Source organism: Maylandia zebra, linkage group LG13 (assembly GCF_041146795.1).
Source record: "Maylandia zebra isolate NMK-2024a linkage group LG13, Mzebra_GT3a, whole genome shotgun sequence".
Lineage (NCBI taxonomy): Eukaryota > Metazoa > Chordata > Actinopteri > Cichliformes > Cichlidae > Maylandia > Maylandia zebra.
In genome coordinates, this window is record NC_135179.1 from 10,843,504 (window position 1) to 10,870,478 (window position 26,975).

General features: G+C 41.3%; 2 protein-coding genes across 5 annotated transcripts; one reads left to right on the forward strand and one right to left on the reverse strand.

The window, feature by feature from the left end:
• Positions 1 to 1,700: 1,700 nt before the first annotated feature.
• Positions 1,701 to 13,268, forward strand: ppp4r3b (protein phosphatase 4, regulatory subunit 3B). Its single transcript, XM_004570078.6, has 16 exons — positions 1,701 to 2,157; positions 2,687 to 2,742; positions 4,777 to 4,875; positions 5,081 to 5,704; positions 6,419 to 6,496; positions 6,729 to 6,845; positions 6,963 to 7,079; positions 7,644 to 7,775; positions 8,261 to 8,363; positions 8,445 to 8,486; positions 8,878 to 9,036; positions 9,213 to 9,382; positions 9,463 to 9,602; positions 9,890 to 10,035; positions 10,116 to 10,255; positions 10,567 to 13,268. Exons 1-16 carry the CDS (start codon positions 2,016 to 2,018, stop codon positions 10,669 to 10,671), a joined length of 2,370 nt encoding a protein of 789 aa, XP_004570135.1. The 5' UTR covers positions 1,701 to 2,015; the 3' UTR covers positions 10,672 to 13,268.
• Positions 13,269 to 13,843: 575 nt separating this feature from the next.
• Positions 13,844 to 26,812, reverse strand: cfap36 (cilia and flagella associated protein 36). Of its 4 annotated transcripts, none has more exons than XM_004570079.2 (11): positions 26,467 to 26,812; positions 26,043 to 26,107; positions 25,815 to 25,916; positions 20,562 to 20,676; positions 20,385 to 20,472; positions 18,522 to 18,681; positions 17,847 to 17,937; positions 17,372 to 17,553; positions 16,314 to 16,478; positions 15,782 to 15,901; positions 13,844 to 15,340 (listed from the first exon to the last, which is right to left on the reverse strand). In XM_004570079.2, the coding sequence occupies exons 1-11, from the start codon at positions 26,570 to 26,572 to the stop codon at positions 15,257 to 15,259; spliced, it is 1,278 nt and encodes a 425-aa protein (XP_004570136.2). In that variant the 5' UTR covers positions 26,573 to 26,812; the 3' UTR covers positions 13,844 to 15,256. The 4 variants fall into 4 exon arrangements, with proteins under 4 accessions (XP_004570136.2, XP_012779814.2, XP_076747635.1 ...); XM_012924360.2 differs by having other exon boundaries at positions 16,304 to 16,478; XM_076891520.1 differs by lacking the exon at positions 25,815 to 25,916.
• Between the last annotated feature and the right edge of the window lie 163 nt (positions 26,813 to 26,975).

The window sequence follows — 26,975 nt, forward strand, 5'->3', positions numbered from 1 at the left end:
ACGGTGGTTAGCACTGTTGCCGCACAGCAACCTGAGTTCAATTCCAACATCAGGCCGGGGTCTTTCTGTGTGGAGTTTGCATGTTCTCCCCGTGTTTGCGTGGGTTCTCTCCGGGTACTCCGGCTTCCTCCCACCGTCCAAAGACATGCAGCTTGTGGGGATAGGTTAATTGATTAATCCAAATTGTCACTAGGTGTGAATGTGAGTGTGAATGGTTGTCTGTCCCTATGTGTTAGCCCTGCGACAGACTGGCGACCTGTCCAGGGTGTACCCCGCCTTTCGCCCTATGACAGCTGGGATAGGCTCCAGCGCCCCCCGCGACCCTGAAAAGGATAAGCGGAAGCGAGTGGATGGATGGATGGACAGTTGCTTCACAATAGAAAAGGTTCATCCAGTGGGTCCTTAAAAGAAACTGAGTGGTGGAGATGATAACAGGAGAGCTGTAAAATTTCAACATTTATTTAAAACAATTTATTGCATAATATTGGACAGGGAAAGATCTAATAACTCTTTGGAGTCTTACAGAAGAATTAAGTGTTTCTCTGTTCAGCCTTAATCTAAGAGTGTTAGTAGTAATGTGTAGGGTTGCATCAGGAAGGGCCTACAGATCTGGAGGGAGGAGGAATGAAAGTCAGTAGAAGCAAGGCAGAATACATGTGTATGACTTAAATACCTCTGGGCTACAATCCAAAACAACAGACAGTGCACAAGACAGTATAGGCAGGGTGGAGTGGCTGTCGAGGTAATTTGTGGATATATTGGACAAAGGATGTTGAAGACGAAGCTTGCCAGACAGGAGGACAAGAGGATAACCTCCGAGAAGATTGATGGATGCAGAGGAAGGTTGATGTGACAGAGGAGGATGGACTGAGATGGAGGCAGATGATCCTCTGTGGCTCACCTTTCTCTGCAGAATAGTTTGAATTCAGTCATGTTGGGAGGTTCGTGAACATGAACGGCCTGTTTAAGGTCATGCGTCTAATTTAGGTCCCAACTTTGAATAGACCAATCCCAAACCTTTGTTTTGTTTTTGTTTTTTTGTTTTTTTTGAGGCATTCAGTGAAGTTTTGGTGTTTTGGATCATTGTCTTGCCGCATAACCCAAGTCTGCTAAAATTTCAGATGGCTGGACATTCTCATTCATGATTTTCTGGTAGAGGACAGACTTCACGGTTCCATCAGCTGCATAAAGCAGCAAACCAGCCCCAGACCATCACACTACCGTCACCATGTTTGACTGTTGCTTTGATATTCTTTTAATTAAATGTTAGTTTTACTTACCAAAAAGTTAATCTTTTGTCTGAGGAATATTTTCCAAGAAGTCTAGAAACTTATGCCAAAAAAACCCATCAAGCTTTTATTCCTTTCTTTCTCTGTAGATCATGGCTTGAAGTGTTGCTTTTTCCAAGACAAATTCCTCGTTTGTGTAAAAAAAACAAAACTTGTCAGTTATGATTGTGATTAATTAACGTGAAAAACTCTGTTAATCTTCTGCTTAAGTAAGTATCTGCTTCCTCTATGAATTAAACAAGCTGAACAAAATCACATCTGTACATTATGCCAACATCTGCAAACGGCTATGGGTGCTATTACCTTTCTCTACCGTTGGTGACGCGGTGAGCTGGAGGAGCCGCAGTACTGCCATTGGACGATGCAGCCCGGGGGAGGAGACCCCGCGGCAGTTAGCGCTTGATTGACGTAGAAAAAGAAAAAGAACACAAGATCGGATTACAAGATGGCGGTCTGTGGACGTTAGCAAGAAGGCCGTTAGAGTTGTTGTGTTCTCTCAGAATTTTCCAGTTTAATATTAGGCCCCTTAATAAGTAGATTCACGTCGTAATATGTTTATGAAATACCTACTAATATATTTTGTTGCTATTGGGAACTAAATTTAAACATGCATGTTTTATAACATGCGGTTGGAAACAAAGTTAACAGGTCGAGGAAAACACTAGACGGGTGAGGTGATAGCTTGTTAGCAGAAAGCTAGCCTGCTAGCTCCGACTCGTTTAAACCATGTCGGACACTCGGCGGCGAGTGAAGGTATATACGCTGAATGAAGATCGGCAATGGGATGATCGGGGTACCGGGCACGTTTCGTCTACATTTGTCGAACGACTGAGGGGGATATCGTTATTAGTTCGGGCTGAATCGGACGGTAAGTTCCCTGTTAGCATAGTTGTTGCGGTGGTTAGCATGCTAACTCCTGGTTGTTCGGAGAGAGCGCTTCGATTGCCCACAGTGGGCACCAGATTACCTTATTAGACTTTTTTTCTACATGTGGGGCAGACTTCGCCGTCATAGTGCCAGAACTGTTAATATTAGGCACGTCTCTCAATAAATGGCAAATATTTATTGAATAGCTGTTGCTAGCATGCTTATTAGTTTAGTCCGACGGGATCTCTATAGCATGGTGCCCCTGAAAGTCTGAACGCATAAACTTGTTATTGCTGTTTGTGGTTCATGTATGTGACAAAGAAAGTACATAACGTTATTACAATAGAATCTAAGGTCTGCTGTAGTTATTTTACCTTTGTTTTTAAGCATTTTAGTTTAATTCGATTGTTTTTGTGTGTATTTGCATAGCCATGACTGTTTATTCCCAGGCAGAATAACAAACCTCGTCTTTAAAGAACCGGCTTTCTAACTGGTTTGAATATTTAGTCACCTATATCTCTGTGCTTTAGGATCACTGCTATTGGAATCGAAGATAAGTCCAAATACTGCATATCAAAAACAACAGGTAAGTTTTTATTATTACCTGAGTCTGGCTCAGCTACAGATAGCACACATATTTAAATAATCCCAACACTGGTTTGAGATCTGCTGCTGGATAGTTAATGTAATCTAGGCGAGACAGTAGAAATTGGCTGACTGATGCAATTGTAAACTTGGTATCGAGTAATAATCAGGTAATGCCGTGAGTAATTACCACATATGAACCACACCGGTTTGTAAATCAAGGTATCATTAGAATTATGGCATAAATATGAAGTCTTCCCACATTTATAGCTGAGTGTCTGAAAGTCAACTTCCACCTTCCTTTAACAGTGAGCTGCTGTAATTGATGAAACATTTAACTAATTCAACTTAACCTTAACCTTGTAACTCTGCAAGTTCCTAAATAAAGAAAAATATTTTCCACCTTTTTCTAAATATTTTTGCACGTCTTTAAAATTACTGCTCTTTGTTGAAGGTTGTTGAATAACTTCCTTTTTTTAGGTATTGGAGGCTGACAGCAGCTCTTGTTCTCAGACATGTTGAGGCGTGTTTTTTTTTTTTTTTCTTTCTTTTTTTTTGTTGTTGTGTTGCATGGGTTTTTTTTTATGTATCACTGTTATTGTGATATGACACTTTTATATTACCTAAAAATTTATAGAATTATTAATGATTAGGGTCTGGCTAACTTCAGGTTTAATCCTGGATTTCCAGTGTTTTGGAGCTGGTTTACTTCTTATGGGGTACATTACTGTGGCAATTTACACTCGCCTAATCTCCTCAGGAATGGGGCATGTTTGAGACAAGAGATCAACATGTTTGAAATCGCGTCCCATGGAACAATTATTTATATGAAATAATGCATAAAGATCAATTAGAGCTTAGTGTGCAGATATTAAGAAAATCTGAAGTTTGTCTCAGCATCGGTAAGAAATAGAGATTCTTGAGGGCAACTTTATTCCTTGCTTCTTTCCTGTTGACTGCAAACAATATTAAAGCAACTTTATTGTTGTATAGGCTGTAATACATTGAAATGATACTAAAACAGGCAATTTAAACCTTTTCGTTTCTGACGTCATGAAACATTTGCAAGTTGGCTACTTACCAGTTTGAAATCTTTTATTTTGTTAAATTTTGTCTCTACTTGCCCTTAGACTATTTCAAATTGCGGAGACTGAGTGAAAGAAGCGGCAAATCTAAACGTCATTAGCTTCTTTTTATTGTAATATAGTAATGAGGTCTTCCCAGATCTTTGACATTAAGTTTGTTGCCTTAAATTATCAAAATTTGTACACACTTTACTATTTACTTTAATCATTATTACTTTAAGACATATATAACAATACTTTAAAATTACACAGCGCTTTTCTTCTCACACAGACTGACACTGCTGTTTTGGCTACAGAAGTTGTGTTGCAGCGAGTCTGTATTATCGGTTTACCTACTTCATGTTATATAATGCTAATTTTATAGCATGATAGTATTCATAAACTATGCCCCTCAGCTGCTAATAGACCGGTTCATGTTTCTGGTTGGTCATGCTGCCATTGCTGCCTCTTTCATGTGAATGTGGTCATAGCTAGATCGAAAAACCCCTGTTTGACTTATTTGATAACCACCTTGGTGAAGCTAGGTACAAAAAAGATATTCTGCATGTGTTTAGCTTGCTTTGTCTGTTGTAGACTTTTGTTCAAATCATTTTCATACTCTGTGGATAAGTCACTGTCATGCTAGAGGAGTGCATTCCCACCAGGATAGAAAACTTTATCCTTCAGATACACTTTAAGGATTTGCACCCAAATCCTGCCAGCAATACGTACAAGAAGGCATAACGGAGCCACAAGATCCTCTGTCTGCAGGAGTTAAATGTTGACGTTTTTATTTTCCTTTGCTGCCTGTGTGTGTGTGTGTGCACACATTTGTAAGCATGTGTTCAGTTAACATACAATTTAATGAAGTGTATCTTGAATAAGTGTCTGTGTGTGTCTGTGAGTGCCTGCCGTGAAAGAGTTAAGCGTGTCCGTGTGTAAAGTTTAATAATCCTTTGTCTTTGTTCCAGGACACATTGATTGTCTGGTCAGAAGCAGATAACTATGACCTTGCACTCAGTTTCCAGGAAAAGGCTGGCTGTGATGAGATCTGGGAAAGAATTTGCCAGGTAAAACTCAAACCAGGAACATACAGCTGTTTCACTGATGCTAAAATTCCATTGAGCCTACCACAATGGGCAAGCTCTGTTGATCTATTTAATAGTTTGTGTACTGGACAAATTACTGAGAAACGTTAACCTGTGCAAAGAGGTGACTGTACACATGATACTATCAATTGTGTTCATTTAATAATAGCTTTTATTTGTGACTCAGGTCCAAGGTAGAGACCCTGCTCTGGACATCACCCAGGACCCCATTGATGAGTCTGAGGAAGAGCGCTTTGAGGAGATTCCAGAGACAAGCCACTTAGTTGAGCTCCCCCCTTGTGAGCAAGGCAGACTGGAGGAAATTGCCGACTTGGTTACCTCTGTCCTTTCTTCACCCATCCGGAGGGAAAAGCTTGCCCTGGCCCTGATGACTGAGGGCTACATCAAGAAACTCCTGGGTCTCTTTAGAGTATGTGAGGAAGTGGACAACAGGGAAGGCCTCCATCACCTCTATGAGATTGTCCGAGGCGTCTTATTTCTCAATAAAGCAGCCCTCTTTGAGGTGATGTTCTCTGACGACTGTATCATGGATGTGGTGGGCTGCCTGGAGTACGACCCAGCATTGGTTCAACCTAAACGCCACCGGGAATTCTTGACCAAGACGGCGAAATTTAAGGAGGTGATCCCTATCACAGACTCTGAACTGCGGCAGAAGATCCACCAGACATACAGAGTTCAGTACATCCAGGACATAATCCTGCCCACACCATCTGTCTTTGAGGAGAACTTCCTATCCACACTCACCTCCTTCATCTTCTTCAACAAGGTGGAAATTGTCAGTATGTTGCAGGTAAGGATTCAAACCAAGCTATTTATAAAACAACATTATGAGTTAATTATTTAATCCACTGTGTAGTTTAGCCAGTACATATACAGTATTGCTGTACATGTTGTGACTAATTAAAATTTGTTTGACAAATGACCCTGCTTGTAGATTAGTCCACCAAGATGACTCATGCTTAAAACCAAATTAAAAAATTTTCTTTAAATGTATTTAATTCTCATGTGAAATGTTAAATCAAGTGGGAAAGCTCAAATAATAAGTGTGAACAGATGGAAATGTATAAGCCTGTAATGACTGTACAAATAATGTATGCGTAAGATGTGTGTGTCAAGTTTTGTATTGTGATGATGACCAATTAAAACTATACATTAAAACATTTTCAAAATCTTTGAGTGAATAGGTTTAGGCCCATTGTAACACTTGTATGTGGATTGTAATATGGTGCAAATGTGAGGCATATGTTCTGAACAATAAGTTTTATACCACACAATTATTTTCATGGTGTAAACAAACAGGACCTTAGAATTCTTTCATTTCACAGTCAGGTGACTGATTTTAATTTTCTGTACGGTTCTAGGACTCATGGGTTTATTGCTGGAATAATTTGCCTTTCATTCTTGTTGTGCTGAAATTGCAAGTCAGGATTAGATTTTCTGTTTATTTTTAAGACATGTTTCTTTATTGTTCTGATGTTTTAACCCGGCTTTAAATGTGCCGCAGGAGGATGAGAAGTTCCTAACGGAGGTCTTTGCACAGCTCACAGATGATGCGACTGAGGACAGTAAAAGGAGAGAATTGGCAAGTTTTAAGAAGTTTTTTTTTGTTCTTGTTGTTTTTTTTTTTTGGTTTTTTTTGGACATATGTTGAAACCTCAAAGTAGTTGCCTTTCATAACCATGTTTGAGAAATGAGCCCAGAAATGGCGGTAGGCACAGTGATTTTTATTTGGGACCGGTTTAATTATTTTGATCTTTGCATTTCTCATTTATATTTTCATTTATCTATCTCCTTTTTTTTCCTCCTCTCCTTAGGTGAACTTCGTCAAAGAATTCTGTGCGTTTTCACAAACGTTGCAGCCTCAAAACAGGGATGCGTTCTTCAAAACTCTGGCAAATCTAGGCATTTTACCTGCTCTTGAAATAGTAATGGTACGTTATAGTTCTGGCATGAATGTGTATCTGAGGTAGTCTTAATAAAAGTCTTTTTTGATTGGTCAATGCTCAGTTGAATTAACTTCTTTTTTTTTTTTTTTTTTTTTTGTTCAGGGAATGGATGACTTGCAGGTGAGGGCAGCAGCTACTGATATCTTCTCTTACCTGGTGGAATTCAGCCCCTCCATGGTTAGGGAATTTGTCATGCAGGAACCTCAGCAGACAGATGATGTAAGCATCTAATCATTATTTTTTTAAAAAAAAAAAGAACTTTCTCTTTAATGAAAGCAGTGTTTTGGCAGCCCAGGCTCTCTCAGTTTCAAATAGTTCATTACCACATCAGGCATGTAGAACAGTCCATAACTGAGGTGAAATCTAAATAAGGAAAACTGTTTGCTTTATGAACAATGAGGGAAACGAGGTGTTTTGTATTGTGACAACAGCCTGTCACTGTTGGGGCTCACGTGATGTGCTCGATTTTTACTACAGAGCCATAACATTTGAAGGCATTTTATAGCTGATACACAATTTACATGTTTGATAAAGTAGTATAAAAACACAGAACTGTTATAGAGAATTACTGAGACAAAGTTTGATTAACTTTCTTTAGTGTCCTCTGTGGATCTTCTGTTCTGTGTACAAGAAGGCTTTTTTTTGTTTGTTTTAATACTGTGTGTTTGCCCTGTTTTTTTGAGAGAGACAGTTTTCTTTTCATGCCATACAAAATTTATTTTTAATCTGAGCGCGCTACTGTGTTAACTTCTCCTTTGTTTGCTTTGTGTATTTGTGTTTCAGGATGTTCTCCTGATAAATGTTGTGATTAAGCAGATGATTTGTGACTCTGACCCAGAGCTGGGGGGAGCTGTCCAGCTGATGGGTCTGCTCAGGACACTCATCGACCCTGAGAATATGTTGGCTTCCACCAACGTAAGCAAAATCAACCAGATTTTTGTTGATTTCTTCCCCTTTCCTTTTTCTCCAGCCATTGCTCAATGTTGATCACTCTGCTTTTTCATTTAAATCAGTTGTTCTCAGACTTTTATTTGGTGTGACTCATTTCCCCACACTTTTTAGTCATTAACAATGAAGAAAGGATCCAATTTAGTCAAATTAGGGTCAGTGGAGTCTTCTGTATTTAAAAAAACAAAGTCTACAAAGTCAAGTTTATTCAACTTAGTTTCACGCATTATTTTTACCCACCTGCAGTGGCTCTGCCAGTGAGTCCTGCCTCACAGTTGAAGAAACACTGATGTAAAGCAGCACATTTATGGTGCCTACCTCATTGTTATCTGACAAAATCCCCCATCTGTGTCTCCACATGTCCGTTACCACCGCTAGATTAAGTATATGTGTCCCCTGAGTGAAACCTTAAACACTTATTAAAGTTTTTTTGTGTTTGTTTTTTCTGCTAGAAAACTGAGAAGACAGAGTTTCTGAGTTTCTTCTACAAATACTGCATGCACGTGTTGACTGCTCCTCTGCTGGCCAACACTGCACTTGACAAAAATTCAAAAGGTGAGCTGGGAAGTTAAACTAGGGTACAACAGACTGGAAGAAAGGAAATTTCACTGTTTAATCTATGTAATCACATTTCAGATCTGCAGGAGGGATCAACAAAGGTCAACCCAGTGTGCCCAGGTGGGTGTTATTTAAACTGTCAACCATGAACTACTCAACAGTTAGAAATTTGTGCATTTGAAGTGGCTTGAAAGTACTGCTCTTGTAGTAGACAACATCATTATATTATTTGTTTTTACCTGAACCCTTCCAAAATAAATGACCAGCAGCTCTTACTAAGGGTGTGGTTCTTTTTCTTTTAGAGGACGTGAATAAGAAATAAAATGTTAAGCTAGTCACCAGACTATGGGAACAGCTTCAAATTATTAAGGAAGATGCTGAGGATCACAAAATCTGGAATGACTCTTAAAACCATATATTAAAGGATTGTACACTTGCTGTCTGGCTTGTATTTGGAAATGTACCTGGACAGTGCTGCATGTCCTAACACGATTTGTCTTTATTTGTGTAGACAACTTCCAGACAGCTCAGTTGCTGGCACTGATCCTGGAGCTTCTGACCTTTTGTGTGGAACACCACACCTATCACATCAAGACCTACATCATGAACAAAGACCTGCTTAGAAGAGTGCTGGTGCTGATGAACTCAAAGCACACGTTCCTTGCTCTTTGTAAGTTCCCTGTGTTCTGATAGCGACTACATTGTGGTTGAACCTCATATACAGATATAACCATACCAGAGCTGTGTAACTGCTGTTTGTATCCAAGCTCACAGAAATAATACAGATAAGACTTTGAATCATATCGTGCCTCGTTTTTTTACAAAGTGGCTCTGTTTTTGTCCAAGGTGCTCTGCGTTTCATGCGCAGAATCATTGGTCTAAAAGACGAATACTACAACCGCTACATCATCAAAGGGAACCTGTTTGAGCCTGTCATTAATGCCTTGCTGGACAATGGGACCCGATACAACCTCCTCAACTCTGCCATCATAGAGCTCTTTGAGTTTATTAAAGTGGTATGTAAAAGCACAAAGGCTACTTTAACAAGCCTTTGTTTTTGCATTAAATATATAATGATCCACCTTTTGCTTTCCAGGAGGACATCAAATCACTCATAGCTCACATCGTGGATAACTTCTACAAAGCACTTGAATCCATTGAGTATGTCCAGACATTCAAGGGCTTGAAAGGACGATATGAACAGGAAAAAGACCGGCAGAGCCAGAGACTCAACAGGTCAGAAGCAAGGGTCATTCCCTTACTGTGATCTTTATCACTCATGCACTCCACCACATAAATTTACATGTATATATGCCGACTTTACATAGTTTTCTATTCCCATTTTGTGCACACCCCTACTGAATTTCTGCATGTTTTAGTCAACCTCTGTTAACCCTAGTGCTTGTCATCATTGTTCAGCTTCATAACCTTCATTTATATTTAATCAGAGACTTATTACCACAAGGTAGTACTTCCCCTTGTGTAGACACCTGTACCTCATGAAGCAGTTTTCTCAACTGTAGATATCGAAGAGATGCGCGGTCTTTGGATGAGGATGAAGAGTTGTGGTTCAATGACGATGATGACGATGACGATGGAGAGGCAGTGGAGAAGAGAATGGGGGATGACTTCTCTGATAGCTACGGCAAGTACATGGAAGCCAAAAAAGGTAAGCTATATTCTCTTACTGTATGAATGTTGCTGGATAGTTTTTCCCAGATTGTTGCATGATCCTAGTTTGTGTTGTAGGAGCTGCCAACGGAGCCAATGGTGCCAATAACAATGGGAAAGCTGCTGCCCTCCCACCTGCCTCACCAGCCGTCACTCCAAACAACAGTTCAGCTTCTTCTGTCAAAACTGTTCCTCTTCCTGCCACACCAGTAGTCAAGGTAATATTTCATGTTGCATTCTGAGAAAGACTTGAATTCCTATCCTGTCCTATCCTAATCCTTTGTCCAATTTTGGGACAGTATAACACAGGACAGTCTTTAATTTTCTGTGTTGCACAATATGTTTCGAGTGGTATCACAACATGAATGCAGATAAAAGTTACACAAGTTACTTGTTGTTTGACTTCACTGGTCAGAATAAGTAAAATGTGAGTGAAATTTAGAACACTATGTTTCAGCACTAATAGCTGTCCTGCGCTCCTGCAAAAGTACATGTTGAAATGAAACAGTCACTCTTGTTGTTGTCTTAGACTGCTCTGGTTGGTTTGGTGGACTACCCTGACGATGAAGATGAAGAGGAAGATGATGAGGAAGAAGACCAGTCTCCAAGGAAGCGGCCTCGTTTGAGCTCCTAAGGCGAATTGTCCTCTTTGGTCATGGTGGACGGACATTGAGTCCCTTTGAAATCCCCTCCTCTGGTTGTCTCATTGGCTGCCTGCCTGTGCCACCTGTCTCACTGAAGAAATGGACAAAGATGAGCTCCCACCTCTCTCAGTCCCTTCTGATTGCTGCTCCAGCTTCTCCCTCGGCAAAAGGAGATGAAGAGTTGCTTTTGTTTTGTTTTGTTTTTGTTTTTTTAAAGAAAGAAGGATCAATCTGTGTCTCAGCCTGTTTACCTCTTCCTTTTCAACAACCTCTTCAGGGAGATTCCCAAATCTCTTTTCTTCCACCTGAGAACCTCATTGACCCTTTGAGAATTCATCTCTCCCCTCTTTCACTCCTTCCTGCTCTCCTTTCCTGCTCTCACTTATTCCTCCTCACCCACAACCCTAAACACCAACAAGACATTGAAGTTTGAATTGGTGGCACAGCAGTTCCCAGCTCTACAGGGCTAAGGAAGCTGCAGTCCAACAAGAGCCCCACTGCGCCTGTCACCTCTTATTTAAAAAAAATAAATAAAAATAAAAAGCCCTTCCATACTTCTCAAATCCAAATCGATGAGCTCCAGAGAGAGAGGAAGTCAGATCACAACCAGCCAGTGTATGAACTTGACAGCAGGTCAGTCAGGCTAGCAGGACTAGCCGTCATAGTAATAGAAAGCTTGACTGGCTGAAGCTGTGTGTGCCGCCCTCCCAGAGAACTACTTACTTTAGTCATGGATAGAGGGACATCATAGAAAAATCCCCAAATTCTTAAGACAAGGGAGCTGACCAGTGAGACTGGGATGAAGACTAAGAGCGAGAGGAGCAGGACTCAAACCTTCAAAAGCCATGTTGTCAGTTTGGTCGAGGCACACACACAAACACACACACACACGATGATACACGCACATACAAGACTGTGTTAGCCAGGAAGTCCTGTATTTCATGACTTTGTTAAAAAGTACTGTACAGATCTTTTTGTTCCTCTTTTTAATCTTTTGCCCCTGACGTGATTTTTGAAAGGGGAGCAAGACCCCTACCTGCCTGTGTTCTTTTTGTTGTCGCACAAAAAGGTGGGGTCACTGTTCACCCTTTAGTACAGTTCATTTGATTCAGTGTACAAATACAGAGAAGTCCTAAATGCTGGTTTAAAAATAACAAAAAAACTTGCAGTAAAGTTTCTTTTTTTCAGTCAACATTTCGAGGATGTCTGGAATTTTGTACTTAAGTCAAACTTGGCGTCCTCGTTACAGTGTGCACATCATCAGCCCAGTTTGTGTTTTAAAAGGGTGGCAAACCTGAGTCGTTCATCCTTCTCCCAGACAGATCTCAGGTTCAGAGTTTAACTTGCATCAGAAACAAAAAGCTGCCCACCTTGTTGTGGCACAGCTGGTATAAAAGATGGATGTAGCCAGTGGCGTCACCCACTGGTTTGTGAAGTCCTGTTATGAAGCCTTGAGCTTAGCCTCTTGTAGTTTTAAAACCAGATGTGAGAAGGGGGGAGATGATCTTCCTGTGAACAAGGATATCACACACTGGATCCTACCCTGACTAATCCTCTTTTCGGATTCTAATAATGACTGCAATTTACAAAAGTGAGCTTCATGTTTTATTCAGTATTACCTGAAACTAGTGATTGAAACCATGAAGCCATAAACAAAGTGTACTGAGGTCATAGGGCAAGCAAGTTGAGGGCCGGTTTCCCATAAACTTCAATTTTTTTTTTGCAACCAGAGTTGGCCCCATCCACACTGGTTTCACTTTTCAGTCCTGGAAGCTGTGTCCATCTTTTATACTATGTTCTGGCCAGAGTAACACTACTAGATGGTGAATAATCAGATATTACATATACTGTGGAGACTTCTTCTAATGAGATTGAGGTGCTAAAGGGGGCTTTTGTTTTCATTTTGAGGGTTCAAAATGTCGTTCTGCTCTGGTTGAGATCTTCTTACTCCCAAAATTTAAAGCCTATTTCAAGTTTTTTTTGTTTTGTTTTTTTCATTTTCTGTTTAAAAAAAAAAAAACACAAAAAAGAAGAAAAATAAACCCTACAGATCAAAAGTTAGTTTAAGTCCTTTTTTAAAAAAAAGTTTTCATTGACTGAATGGATGATCTGTTTTTATTAGGTATGATAAATATGATTTACCCCGCAGTCAATGCAGTGAAGTTTTTGAATCAAACAGTGGTTCTTGTGCGTATTATTTCTGACAACACACCGGTGTGATGAAGCGGGATAATTCTGTCGGGTTGGAACATTTCTTTCATTGCTTCTTCTCTCATGGTCCCAACACAAGCACATAGGAAGATGAAGGGAATCTAAACTGGGTAAAAAAAATTGCTAGATCAGTTGTTCATGTACAACAACAAAAGCAGGAGGTAGGAAATGAGAGAATTATTGCCAATGTGCTTTTCAGGAGCAGCACCTGCAGTGAATTGTCTTTCCTCCTCTATGTTGGTTCCATCCAACAATGACTGTTTCTGCTCTCCCTTGATGAATTTGTACCAAGTGCATTTACTACCACCATCCATTCTTAACATTTGTATGAATTTATTTGATAAGTTTTGAAATTAAATGTGACCCTGACATTGAACTTGTGAATCTAGCTTTGTTTACCAACTTTGTACCAATTGGCAATTGGAGCTGCAAGTGTCCTAGATTTTATGTTAGGCATTTTGATTGCTTAATAAGAGGCCAGAAAATATTAAGAAAATGGGGTTTAACATCTGAAAAGTTATATGTGCTTTCTTTTACTATGCACTGTATATCAGTTGGCTGAATTGCATGGAAAGTTACAGAGATAAGAGCAGGAGAACAAAAAGCCTGTGCTATTGGCCCTCATGGAGAATGGTCTGAAAAAGAGAAGTGAGCAGCAGTTCTCTGGATGAAAATGCCTTGTCAATGTCAGAGTAGCCAGGCTGCTTTGTTACACTGGTAACAGGAAAAATGTGTAACACACTGAATCTTGCTGCAGCAGTAGAAGATCATATATCAGCTGAGAACAGAAAACAGGCTACTGTTTGCACAGGTTTAAAAAATTGGACAAACTTTGCCGCAATAATTAGGGCAGTTATGAAAACAAAAGGGGGGTCCAACCTAGTACTTAAAAGGTCTAACTACTGAAGTGGGTAGGTTTTTATATATATACATTCAAGTCTAGACTGCAGGTTGTTTCTAAAAAATATATTTTTTATTAAACAGCATACACAATAACAACATTACAAATAAACTGGTGCATTATGGTTGATTGAAGTGAAGACTCTTGATTGGTTTGCAGATAAATACAGCACTCGTAGAAAGCAGAGCACTGTTCTCTTGGCCCCTGTATGAACATGTGATTGGTCATCTTGACAACTTGCACAGCTCTCTTAACTGCCAACGACGTACCAGCTTCCTTGTGGGAGTGCTAACAGTGGAAAACAATCTGTGCACTGGATCCAACTAATACTGCCTTTACCTCAGCGTAGAGTCCTCCCAAATCTGTACTCACTGATTCATCACGTCATGGCCAGTTACTGTTAACTGTTGCTAGAAGGAAATCAGCCAGTGTCTGAATCCAAATCCAGCACTCCAAACATATTGACTAGTTTCAAAGTAGCAAAATGGGTTTCAGAAACTGTGAAGCAAGATTTTGTACCATTACTGACGAGCATAGTGTTGCATATCTTCTGCTTATTTTCTTAATTGTCCTTCAATTTTAGAAAACCGAGGAAAAAAAATACAACTATACACCCTTTTATTTGAAAAGTACAAAATGTCTAAATATCCTCTTTACCTTGGTATGTGACAAAAGAAATATTCAAATCTTCACAATTTTGCTTAAAAATGTCAAATTATGACAAAAATAATTAATACCTGTTTGGATTGATTTGTTGTCCAACGGCTAGACATTTCTAAAAAGTAGTGTACAGACTGAAAAAACATTTTTATTCCACTTTTTCAACCAATGGTCTACAAATGTAGCAGTTATACAGCACATTTTAAGTAGTAGTGCTTTGAAGCTATACTCAGTCATGCATTCACACACCAGTGCAGGTGGAGCTGCCAAGTAAGGTGCTGCCTTGCCGTCAAGAAGAAACTGGGGTTCATCGTTCTGCTCACTAAACACACTTTGGCATGTGGTGGGGTTGTGGCCGCACCACCAAACCTGCAATTCGGGGCAACCTACTCTTCTCCTGAACCCACGATCCCCACAGTATAATTAAAGTCTGTCTACAAATGAAAAGCAGAGGTTTCGGTACCGCTGGCAGGATATCGCTTGATATACAGAAGCACACAGCCCCTTGTGCTTTAGCTCAATTAACATTTTCTGAAATTAGTCCAATACAGAAAGTAGCTATCAGACCTTTAAATACTCCAGTGGTCTTTTAAGAGTAATGAGTGTCATTTAAAAACAAAGATGCTCTTTTTGCTACACAGAAAAGAACTCAGAAGATGGAAGAGCCCATAATTTTTGTCTTTAGAAAGAAAAGAGAAAAGATTTGCATTACGAAATATGCAGCAGTGTAAAGGAAGCCATGTGTTTGATTGCCAGAGTAAATAGATAAGATATAAGGGAGAATATTGCATTTTGAGGGGAAGTCATTTCTTGATCACTTCCTCTTTCAGCTTGTCGGCAAGGTGCTTTCTCTTCTCCAGCCTCTTTCTTTCCTCAGCAGATATCTCCTGTGAGAAGAGACCAGACCAGGAAGCAGTCAATACTCACCAGCAAAATAGGGAAAGTGGAAAAAGCAGCGAGAAAGGCGACTAAAATACAACCAAGCACATGTGTCTACATACAGTACACAAGCAAGAAAACTAAACACAGGCAGCTAGTACTGGAAACATTGGCATAGTAATCCTGTAACTTTGAGGTAAACAAGGTGCTGACAGAGAATCGCATCTAATAAGGAATAGGAACTGAGTCAAGATCGATGATTTCAGTCAACACAAATCAAGATCCGATTCTCTTCAGTTTGTGGCAATAAAATTATTAATTTAGGGGGGAAAAAGATGCAGACCTTTAGTTGGTGATAATGAAGGGAATGATTACTACAAAGCAAAAGCAGATGAACACAAGACATGAACAAGTACAGTTGTTAACATCAGAGGCAGCTGATGGATCACCTTCTGACTGGAGGAGCGCTGTGCTGGAGAAGCACAGTGAGGAGTAGGTGGAGGAGGAGGAGAAGAAGGAGGATGAGGAGGGGAACAGGCCCCATTTCTCTGGGACTGACCCACTGCCTCCTAACAGGCCAGTCCAGAGCAGACACAAGTGGAAGTGGGTGGAAATGAAGAACAAGAAAAAGAAGCAAATAAAACAAGTTGGAAGGGGAAAAAACAAGAAGACAAAAAAATTAAATGTAGGTTTAAGAAAATCAGGCGAAATTTGGATAACTGGTCCTGGGTGAGGCATAATTCATAACCAGCGTCAAACTTAAATTTCTAATCTCTAAAGATAACTTTGAAGAACTTTAATAAGCCACTATGAGTATTAATGCATGAATGTGTGTCTAATCAAAAACAATGTATTCACTTCAACACAACTACTGCAAATCCCTGTTTCAACAGATAGAATTTGTGCCAAACTGCCTGCAGCAGTTGGATGAGCAACTTTATGAAGTGAGGTATGGAGAAGGAGGCGAGGACCTGCATTTACCGGGGTAGTGCTGGGTGCTGGTGTGGGACTGCTGGGTGCCTCCTCCGGCAAGGACGATTGCTTGGTTTTCTGCTGCTCTTTTCGGAGCGCCTGCAGCTTGTCCCTCTGCTGACGCAGATATGCCGCCCTCTGCTGGAGCTGCTCCTGCTGTGATACTGATAACTCCTGCAGAGAAACGCAGGTGAAGCTCAATTATTATATTTCAACAGCAATTACAGCTGCTCTCCTATCTCCCAAACTGCTTCCACAGTACATCTGCACATTTGATTTGGCACAGACTTTTACACCTCCTGACACAATCCTCACATTTATCCAGGCTTGGGACTGTTACTAGTCATTCTAGCATGCGGAGCTTTAGTCTCCTCCTAGTTTCAAACTGGCAATCTCTCACACATGAGGCATAAGGGCATGTAAACTTGTTATTGTCAAGTCTCTACATTTCTTTCAAACTCTTAGTTACACCCACTGCATGTTTGTTGAGTCCTTTTTAAAAACACCAAAAATCAAAACATGTAATCTGCAACATTAGTAATACTACTGATGCTGCTCGTTTACATGACTTCCAGCATTAAAAATGTATCTCATCTGACTATGTGGGTTGGCTGTAGCTCAGGAGATAACGCAGGTCACCTACTAATCTGAAGATTGGTGGTCACATTCACAACAAGACCTTACAAAGCATTGGTGAAATCACCGACAACACCTGTCTGTCTTTTATATACAGTCTATGCATTGGTGTTCCTCCCTTAAATTAATGCAGGTCATAATTTGTATTGTATTGTGATTATCTGTATCTATTGTACATATTTATGTTAGGTAGGGAAGTAAAAAAAATATCTGTATTTTATTTTGTTTTCTTTCAGTAATAGGTAATTCAGTTGTTTAAAACTAAATAATTGTTGTCTACCTAAAAGGAAATATTAAACCCTTCTGTTTAGAGTGCAATTGTGCTTTGGCACTGATCTTTCCTTCAGAGTGAGGATGAGGCAAATCGCTTTTTATGTTATGCGCAGATTTCCTGTAATCTATGGGGTACGTCAGCAGTCTCACAGACTCACAGTATATGGCTTAGAGAAGCCAGCCTCCCTGTGTGCTTCCTCCAGCCACGCCTCGCTTGTAGTCTGGCTGCTGTTGCTCTGCTCCCCGGCATGAGGACTGCTGCTGATGGAGGGCTCACCAGACTTCACAGGAGCTCTCACAGCTGGCAGAACTCGGGATCCCACAGCATCACTACCACGATCTGTGGGCACATACACAAATGACTTTGATGAGCTGCCACTCTCGTGTTGGTTGTGTGTTTAAAATAAAACAAAAGATTAAAAAGCTTCACATGTTATCTGCAACATTAGTAATACTACTGATGCTGCTCGTTTACATGATTTCCAGTAATAAAAATGTTTCTCATCTGACTATGTGGGTTGTCTGTAGCTCAGGAGATCAAGAATAATGTGGTATAGTGGGGTAATTTTATATAACAAGAAGAAAGAAAGAGTTCAGTTGGTCACAAAGTATTTGTCTTCTCTTCTAACTTACCTGTTGTGGGTTTAGAGGAGCTACTCCTCTCAGCACCACCTCCTGTAGCAGCTGTCTTGCTCCCTTCTTTTCTAACTGGGTTACTGTTGACCTACAGGTGGGGATATGGGTGATGGAAAGAATGAATGAACATTTAAACTGTCTCCAAATAATGTGCAAAATCCACAAAGCACAAACACTTCAAAGCTGCTTAATGATCCAATAATTAGGCTGGTATTTATATCTGTTAAGAGCAGAGGTCTACTATGCATTTTAGTTTTACCAGCATTTTCTCTCTGTTAGCTATCACAGACACAGCTGGACTGGCATTACTGTATTTCTAGTTAGTAAACTGCAGTGTACTTATTAATGCATCCCTGATTAAAATCTTACTGCATGGATGGTTCAACTTTATACTGTGTTTTTCCAGTTACCAGTGTGGTGTGCTGATCATTAACCCATGCTTTCACCTTGGTGAAATTTAAATAGCACATTAATAAAAAAGTGATTTCAAGGTTAAAGGGGACTTCACAATAAGAATTGAGCTCAGGCACTCAATGGAAAAGTAGTTAGTGAGATTATGTGAGATAAAGTCCAACAAAAGGTAACACTGGCATGCACAAGAAGCCTCACTAAGATGCACTATTTGGCTGGTTCACAGGTCTTATTTAACTCATAGTGCTCATGATGCCTCACCTTGGCAGGGCTGATGTGTTGGCTGAGGGCGGAGGAGGTATTCTTGGCTTCATCACACTCTGCCATTAGCTTACTAGAGCAGCCACTGGAGGTGGAACCAACCTCTTTCTCTAATAGCAGCCTCCTGGACATTTCCTCATCATACTCCTCTTTTGACTTTCTACACAGGAATAAGCAGGAGAGAAAAAAAGAAAGAAAGAGTTCAACATAAGCCTAGGACCAACTAACTGTTTAAACTTCACTATTTCAGCCCTGTTGCAAAGCCTTTGGTCAAGAGCCCTCTCGAAGGGGTTCACAGTATGTTCAGTAGTTTTGGTGTGATAAGAGCATTGACAATTTAGAGGTAAGCCTGTTCTATTGTCCAGTTAGCCCTTGGCTGACAGCACCAGTAGAAACTAGAAAAAGACAGCCGCGTCAGGGATTTCCATGTGGTAACCCCGTTTTGCCCCAACCAGCTCCCAGGCATCACCCGGGAATCACAGCCAGATCCTTTAATTTGATTTATTTAATAGCCTAAATTGTCTCAGTGGAGACTGCTGCAAAGCATTTACAAGTAGGTGTATGGAAACACAGAGATACTGTGACTGGAACTGTGCCTAGTCATAAATCCTGTGAGGATTTTTATAGGTTGATATTGACAGAACATAGATACATTTGAACTGTTGAGGATAAAACAATTAAACATAAACTTGCAGAATTAATACTAGTTTAAGACCCGTCATCAAAATAAGCGTCAGCTTCAGTGATGCAGTTCCAATCAGAGATTACGTAAAACAATTCCTTTATGATGCCACTTATATAGAAGAAACTATTGATAACCTGGAGAGGAGTAGGGGCAGCATAGTGGACCGCTGATAAGGTTCCCTGGTATGACAAAAGGGATGAAACCATCATTTTTCTCAGCTGCTTGTTTAGTGTCAATCCCTCCAACCTAAATTAGCTGGATCCTAAGGAGCTTAACTGTGGTCCCATTAGACTCGGTGTGTTCTACTTGGCCAGGCACTCAATAGCAAAATCCCATTAGAGAAGAGTGATAGGAGCTTCGGGAAGCCTTCAGGAAGTGCAATGGATGCATAAAGAAAATGTGGAAATTTCTTAATGGTATAGTGAGGAACAAAAGCCTCATATGTACTATAAAATTAACTGAATTACCTGAAAAGTAAAATTAGTAAACACCTACTGACTAATGTAAATGTGAAATTTCAGCCTAAATTCAAAGAAAAAGAATCTATTCAGTTAGGAATAATTGAGAAAAAAATGGGGATTTAACTTCCCGTCAGAGTTGTTAAGCAAATACATTCCTAATTAATGTTAACTTGGAATACAAATAAATAGAGCAGCACTTTTTTATTCTGTTGTAGAAATGATCAAAAACTGTTTCCATGAAATTCCCGTCAGAGACTGTTCAAAATCTGGCTCATAGGACTTCTAAAATATCCTTTCAACAGATGTGCCATAAAAACACGAAGAGCCACAGCATTTAAAAAAAACATTAGAGTGCTCTTAAGGTGGCACAGTGAACTGTGAGGATGTTTCTAAGAAAGGGTGAATGAGATGTCAGGTTCAACAGAACTAGTGATGGTCCACAGTCAGTAAAAAACTATGTGGGGAAAGATAGTTGAGCAGGTACTGGCTCGTTTTGGCGTTCACTGATTGATTCACCTGTGAAACAAACTAACTGAACCAGACACTCACTAAAGGTTTTCTTACAGTCACATATTGAAATATCAACAATCCTAAATCTTCAAATCGGCCATTCGAATAGCTTTACACAACAACTAAAAGTTTATTTTTGGGACACCAGTAAATGTTATGTCAAACACTGAAGGAGTCAGATACCACAAGAATGACAGAGCGACTTACTTAAGAACCTCCTGCAGGATTTTCATCTCTTGCTGTTGCAACTCTGTCATGACGTCCACACCATCAGTCAGACACTCTGGGAGGGCCCCTACACACACGAAGACATTTAACCTACAGCTGAGCGTTTGGCTCTGCAAGTGTGTGTTTGGATTTGCTTTACATGTTAATCCAGCCTACCGTTCCTTTCTTTAATGACCCTGAGGGCTTGGAGCTGCAGCTCCATATTCTTGTGAACCATCAATGAGCGAAAGATCTGGAAGTCATCTGTAGCCAGAACTGGCTGGAATACTGCCTGAAGAACAAAAAAACCAACATCAGTGACGTAGTCCGTTCACAGGTTGTAGTAATGTGTGAAATAGTTGTTGTTTTCATTGACTGGCTTTATTGAACAAACTACTGAGAATTATTATGTATTGAGAAGACAATGAGGCAATGTCAATGTCATATCCAAGACGAATTTAAACTCTGAACAATGCAGGAGGAGAAGCAATTCTTGTGAAAATGAAAATTTTCCATAAAACAACCAATATCACCCTGACCTTAAACATAATTTGGGTGAAGGCTCATCAGGTGATCACTTTGTGCAAGTTTAGTTTATTAAATACTGCCATGGAAGAGTAGCGTGTCCTGTTGATCATGGACAAACCTTACTGAGCCTTCAGTCCAATAAAAACTATGTAAAAAGTTTGTGTTCATATCACATGATAATGAAGACTGAGTGTGTGCTTATAGAAGAGACACAACTGTAAAATTCAAATTATATTCTGCATCAAAATCTTTTCAATTAGACTTTTTTTTTTCTTCACAATTCCAATGTCGTCCAACTGATCACTGCCAGTTTTGGACATTTTTGCTTTAGTTCTGGCAACTCATCAGTTTCACCAAAACAGTTTCAGTCTCTCATAAACACAAAAAAAAAAAACAACTATATTGTGAAGTATTTGACTCAATAACTAAACACAGAGGAAGACTGAAAACACAGTGACTCCTAATGAAGTGCAGCTTGAAGATGATTTCTTTTGATAAGTCTGCTTTGTGTAATAAACATTCAGACACAGTATAACACTTCATGGTGCTAAGGTTGTAGTATTTACAGAGGACTTACATTAATCTAAACTAATGTGATAAAATGGAAACAACCGTTTAACCCTTCCTTAATTTTCTATCTATCTATCTCTTACTCAATCATGTGGATTGAGAGAGTTTTTGTTCTTCTGGTGGCCGTGGAACTGTTACTTTTATCATGGAACGGGACCGCGGCACATCTCCTACACGCACGGACTGTTTACTCCAGAGATCAGCTGATCGCCCTGATGCCGGCCGGCTCGCTGGCCAGGCCCGCAGAAGTGCCCGCAGAAGTACCAGCTGAAATTTGGAGGAAAACACATCGGGGATGCAGAGGTCAAGGACAGAAGAGAAGAAAAAAGGTGACGGTGAGACAGCGGAGGCTCGAAGCGAGGAGGAGGTTTAAACCGTGTCTGCCGTCTATCGTGATGGGAAATGTGCGATCGTTGGCAATTAAAATCGACGAGCTCTCAGCACTGGTACGGAGTCAGAGGGAATACCGAGAGTGTAGCCTGATGTGTTTCACCGAATCATGGCTGCACCAGGTCATTCCCGATGAGAATGCTTCCGTGGAAGGCTTCCACACTGTTCGGGCGGACAGGGACAGCATCGCTAGCGGTAAGCGTAAAGGAGGTGGGCTTGCTGTTTTAGTTAACAACCGGTGGTGTAACCCTGCCAACATAACAATCAAAGAAAGGATTTGTTGCCCGGACACTGAACTGTGTGCTGTTGGACTCAGGCCGTATTATTTACCCAAGGAATTCTCTCACGTCATCTTGGTGGCTGTTTATGTTCCCCCCTCTGCTAACCCCACAGCTGCATGCGACACTATCCACTCTGCCATAGCTCGGCTACAGACTCAGCACCCGAGTGCCTTTATTGTGATCTCGGGTGACTTCAACCATGTATCACTGGACAATACACTACCAACATTCAAACAATATGTGGACTGTCCCACCAGGGGAGAGAAAACTTTAGACTTACTGTATGCTAACGTCAAGGATGCATACAGCTCCTCCTCCCTCCCCCCACTTGGTAGGTCAGATCATAACCTGATTCACCTCACCCCCCGCTATGTGCCAATTGTGAGGAGGGAACCTGTGACCACCAGGACTGTTAGGAGGTGGTCAGAGGAGGCAATAGCGGAACTACAGGGCTGTTTCGAGGTGACCGACTGGGAAACACTCTGTGAGCCTCACGCCGAGGACATCAATGGGCTTACTGAGTGTATCACAGGCTACATAACTTTCTGCACCGACTCCATTGTTCCAGCTCAGACTGTTCATTGTTACCCAAATAACAAGCCGTGGGTGACTAAGGACATCAAAGCCCTCCTCAACAACAAGAAGAGGGCTTTCAGAGGGGGCAACAAAGAGGAGGTGAGGAAGGTCCAGGTGTTACTAAAGGACAAGATCAGAGAGGCTAAGGACAATTACAGGAGGAAGCTAGAGTGGAAACTCCAGCAGAACAGCATGAGAGAGGTGTGGAGGGGCATGAAGACCATCACTGGATTCAGGCCAACCAACAGCAGGGGAGCTGAGGGAGGTGAGAATAGAGCCGACGAGTTGAATCTGTTTTTCAATAGATTCGACACCACAGTGTCTGCTCCCACCCCCACAACCTCACCTGCAGTCAGCCTGGAATCCAGAGCCACACCACTGTGCCAGCCTCTCTCTTCACATGTTGCCTCCTGTGAGATTCCTGACACCCCTCCCCCACCCATCACCTTCACTCAATACCAGGTTGAGATGCAAATGCGGAGACTTCACTCAGGACTCCCCTTGTCCTCAAGACCTGTGCCCCCCAGCTGTGTGGAGTCTTTCATAAACTGTTTATGCTGAGTCTGAGTCTGCAGAGGGTCCCGGTGATGTGGAAGACATCATGCCTCGTCCCTGTACCAAAGACGCCACGTCCCAGTGGCCCCCAGGATTACAGGCCCGTGGCACTGACCTCCCACATCATGAAGACCCTGGAAAGGCTCATCCTGGACCAGCTGCGACCCATAGTAAGACCACATCTGGATCCCCTTCAGTTCGCTTATCAGCCTCGTCTCGGAACAGAGGACGCCATCATCTACCTGCTCAATCGTGTCTACACCCATCTGGACCAGCCGGCGAGCACTGTGAGGGTCATGTTTTTTGACTTTTCCAGTGCTTTCAACACCATCAGGCCGACCCTCCTGGGTGATAAGTTAGCAGCGATGCAGGTGGATGCTTCTCTGGTGTCCTGGATTGTTGATTACCTGACAGGAAGACCACAATATGTACGTCTCCCACAGTGTGTGTCTGACAAGGTGATTAGCAACACAGGGGCACCACAGGGGACTGTCCTCTCCCCCTTCCTCTTCACCCTCTACACCACAGACTTCAGCCACTGCACAGAGACCTGCCATCTTCAGAAGTTTTCTGATGACTCTGCGGTGGTTGGATGCATCAGCAGGGATGATGAGACAGAGTACCGGGCTGTGGTCGACTCCTTTGTCACGTGGTGTGAGCAGAATCATCTGCAGCTCAACGTGGCAAAGACCAAGGAACTGATCGTGGACTTCAGGAAGACCAGGAAACACTTGACCCCTGTTTCAATCCAGGGGGTCAGTGTTGACATTGTGGAGGACTATAAATACCTTGGAGTACACATTGACAATAAACTGGACTGGGCTAAAAACACCACAGCACTTTACAGGAAGGGCCAGAGTCGTCTCTATTTTTTGAGGCGACTGAGGTCCTTCAACATCTGCCAGAAAATGCTGAGGATTTTCTATGAGTCTGTGGTGGCCAGTGCGATCCTCTATGCTGTTGCATGCTGGGGGAGCAGGCTGAGGGTCGCAGATGCCAACAGACTTAATAAACTGATCCGTAAGGCCAGCAATGTTGTGGGGATGGAGCTGGACTCCCTCAAGGTGGTGTCGGAGAGGCGGATGCTGTCCAAGATAAAGACAATGTTGGATAACACCTCCCACCCACTCCATGACATGCTGGTCAGTCACAGGAGCTCGTTCAGTGAGAGACTGAGATTACCGAAAAGCACCACTGAACGACACAGGAAATCTTTCCTGCCTGTGGCCATCTCCCTGTACAACGCATCCACTTAACACACTGTTTGCTGCTACAACTACACATGTTTCTTTTCCAAATATTTATTTATAAGTGACTTATGTATGTATGTATGTATATATATGTATATATTGTACTATTCTTAGTTAGCGTATTGTCTGTCTTGTCTTAATGTTGGTTTAAAATGGAGCACTGTAACAAAAAATAATTTCCCCCAGGGATCAATAAAGTATTCTGATTCTGATTCTGATGGCTCAATTCAGAACTAAGAAATGTGTTTTCTGAGGAAAAAGCTCAGTTTGACTATGTTTACAGCAACAGATAAAAAAGCAGAAACAAAAGACAAACATCTCAAACTAATTAGGTTATTTGGCAACAGGATAAGTAACAGAATGAGTATAAAAACAGTGCATTAGTGATACCAAATCTTTTAGAAGTAATGACTGCAGAGATTCTGCAGTCTGTATAAAAGGGCTAGAGCAAATGTTCAGAAATACATTTGCAAAGAGTTTTCATCATTTTGATATTTAAAACGGCTAAAGATTCAGAAAATCTGGAAAATGACCATGATTTCAGGATTTCAGGAGGGAATATCAGCATGGGATCAGGAATAATTCCAAAACAAACACTGTCAGATCACAACTTGCATTGATAAATGCAGCTTAAAATTATCATGCAAAGACAAAATGTACCTACACAAATCCAGAAACACTTATCTGGATGCTAAGCTCGTTTAAGGTAAACTAGGGGACAATAAAAAAAACACACAAAAAAACCCCCACTGCCCTCTGGGTTTTGAAGTTCGTTTTGGAATTTATAGATGTATAGATGTATGTATAGATGCTATGCCTTCAGCCAAAAGAGAAAGAATCATTTAACTTAGTGCACAGTTCAATCGCCAGTATCCATGGTGGTGTAGGGGTGAATGAGTTTGCATCTGTAAAAGCACAATATATATACAGGCTTTGCTTATTTCAGTAAGACAATGTCAACCAAACTCAGCATCTGAAAAGTAGTAAGTACCTGACATGTCAAGACCTGTCAGCTATTGAAAACATCTGATGAACTATGCAGCAAAAAACACAGCAAAGACGGCCTTAGACAGCTGGAATGTTGTATAACGCAAGACTGTGAATGTTTCAACTTAAATGGAAACCCCTCCAAACTCATTTTTTAAAAACGTGTTGTTGGCATCAAGCAGTGGGCTTGATGCCAGCAACACTGGGCTTATGTAAGCAAATCCTATCCCTGATTCTCAATTCAGGTTAGCTGGCAGGATGACAGTGGTGTGCAAGCAGGAAGCTTAGAGTACCTCCAGAGCTTTAGACTTGGCAAAGGGAGAAGTACACGCATCCAAAAACTGCTGCTCGTTGATGCCAACCTCCTGCATGTAATTCTCCAACAGCTTCTCCACCTACGAAAGCAAAGCAGCTCACACCAGTCCATTCTGACGAGTCAGCAATATGAAACTACTACTGACTGATGCTGATGAGGCAATGCACGACATTAGCCAGATTGTAGTAATCACAATTGAACTCACCAATTTCTTATACTGCTCGTGGATTTCTGTGTATGCCAACTTATTCTCATCTTCGTCGTCAAAAACTGAAATATTGAAAACACACAGTTGACAGAAATGAATTGTGTCCACGGAAATATTTTATAGACTTAGCTAGATGCACTGACTTTAGCACGCAGAAAAGTTAAACATGTAAAACCTGTTTATAGGTCCGCTTATATGCAGATGTTTGTTGTATTTGGTGTCGTAAGATTTGCTGTCGCTGTTTCCGCTCGTATCATATGTAAATGTACAGGAGGAGAAAGTCTAGTACTAAACTTGAGTGGATAGACTATCAGACAGCATCGCTGTTACACGTTAGCGTTAGCTTAGCCGCAGCGCTAACGGTGCACAGCTCCAGAGAGGCTTAGTCTCAGACTAAAATCACCTCATAACCTGTTTTTACCTGTGCATTTGTTTTCCAAAAAGTCCGTTACAGGAACGACCCATTCGGGACTTCCAAGGTAGCCAACGATGCTTTCTAAAACCCATTCACTGTCGTCCTCAGCCATGTTGGTCGTAGCTGGCGGGCGTAAGCAGCAGCAACAACAACAAAGGCAGCAGCGGCAGCCCTGACACAGTGTTGTTCTTCAGGTCCGCGCGTGCAGCACAGCTCACACAGATGGGAAAACACATCTGGTTTATCGTCCCTCATTAACTAGTCCGCATGAGTCTCGGAGGCTGCTTTTTCCGTTCTGGACAAGGTGAGAAATGCGCAGTCATGAATTTGAGAATGGTGACGCCTAATTGGTTGCTAAGGTAACCATTACGTCAGTCAGCTGCTCCTTCTGCCTGGACGAAGTAGAGCCCTCCACTGGCACCGAGACGGAGAAGCCGCTAAAGTAAGCATTAAAAACTCCCCACAGTCCCAAACCTGCAGTTGCTGGAAATATCACAAAAACAAGATAAAACAAA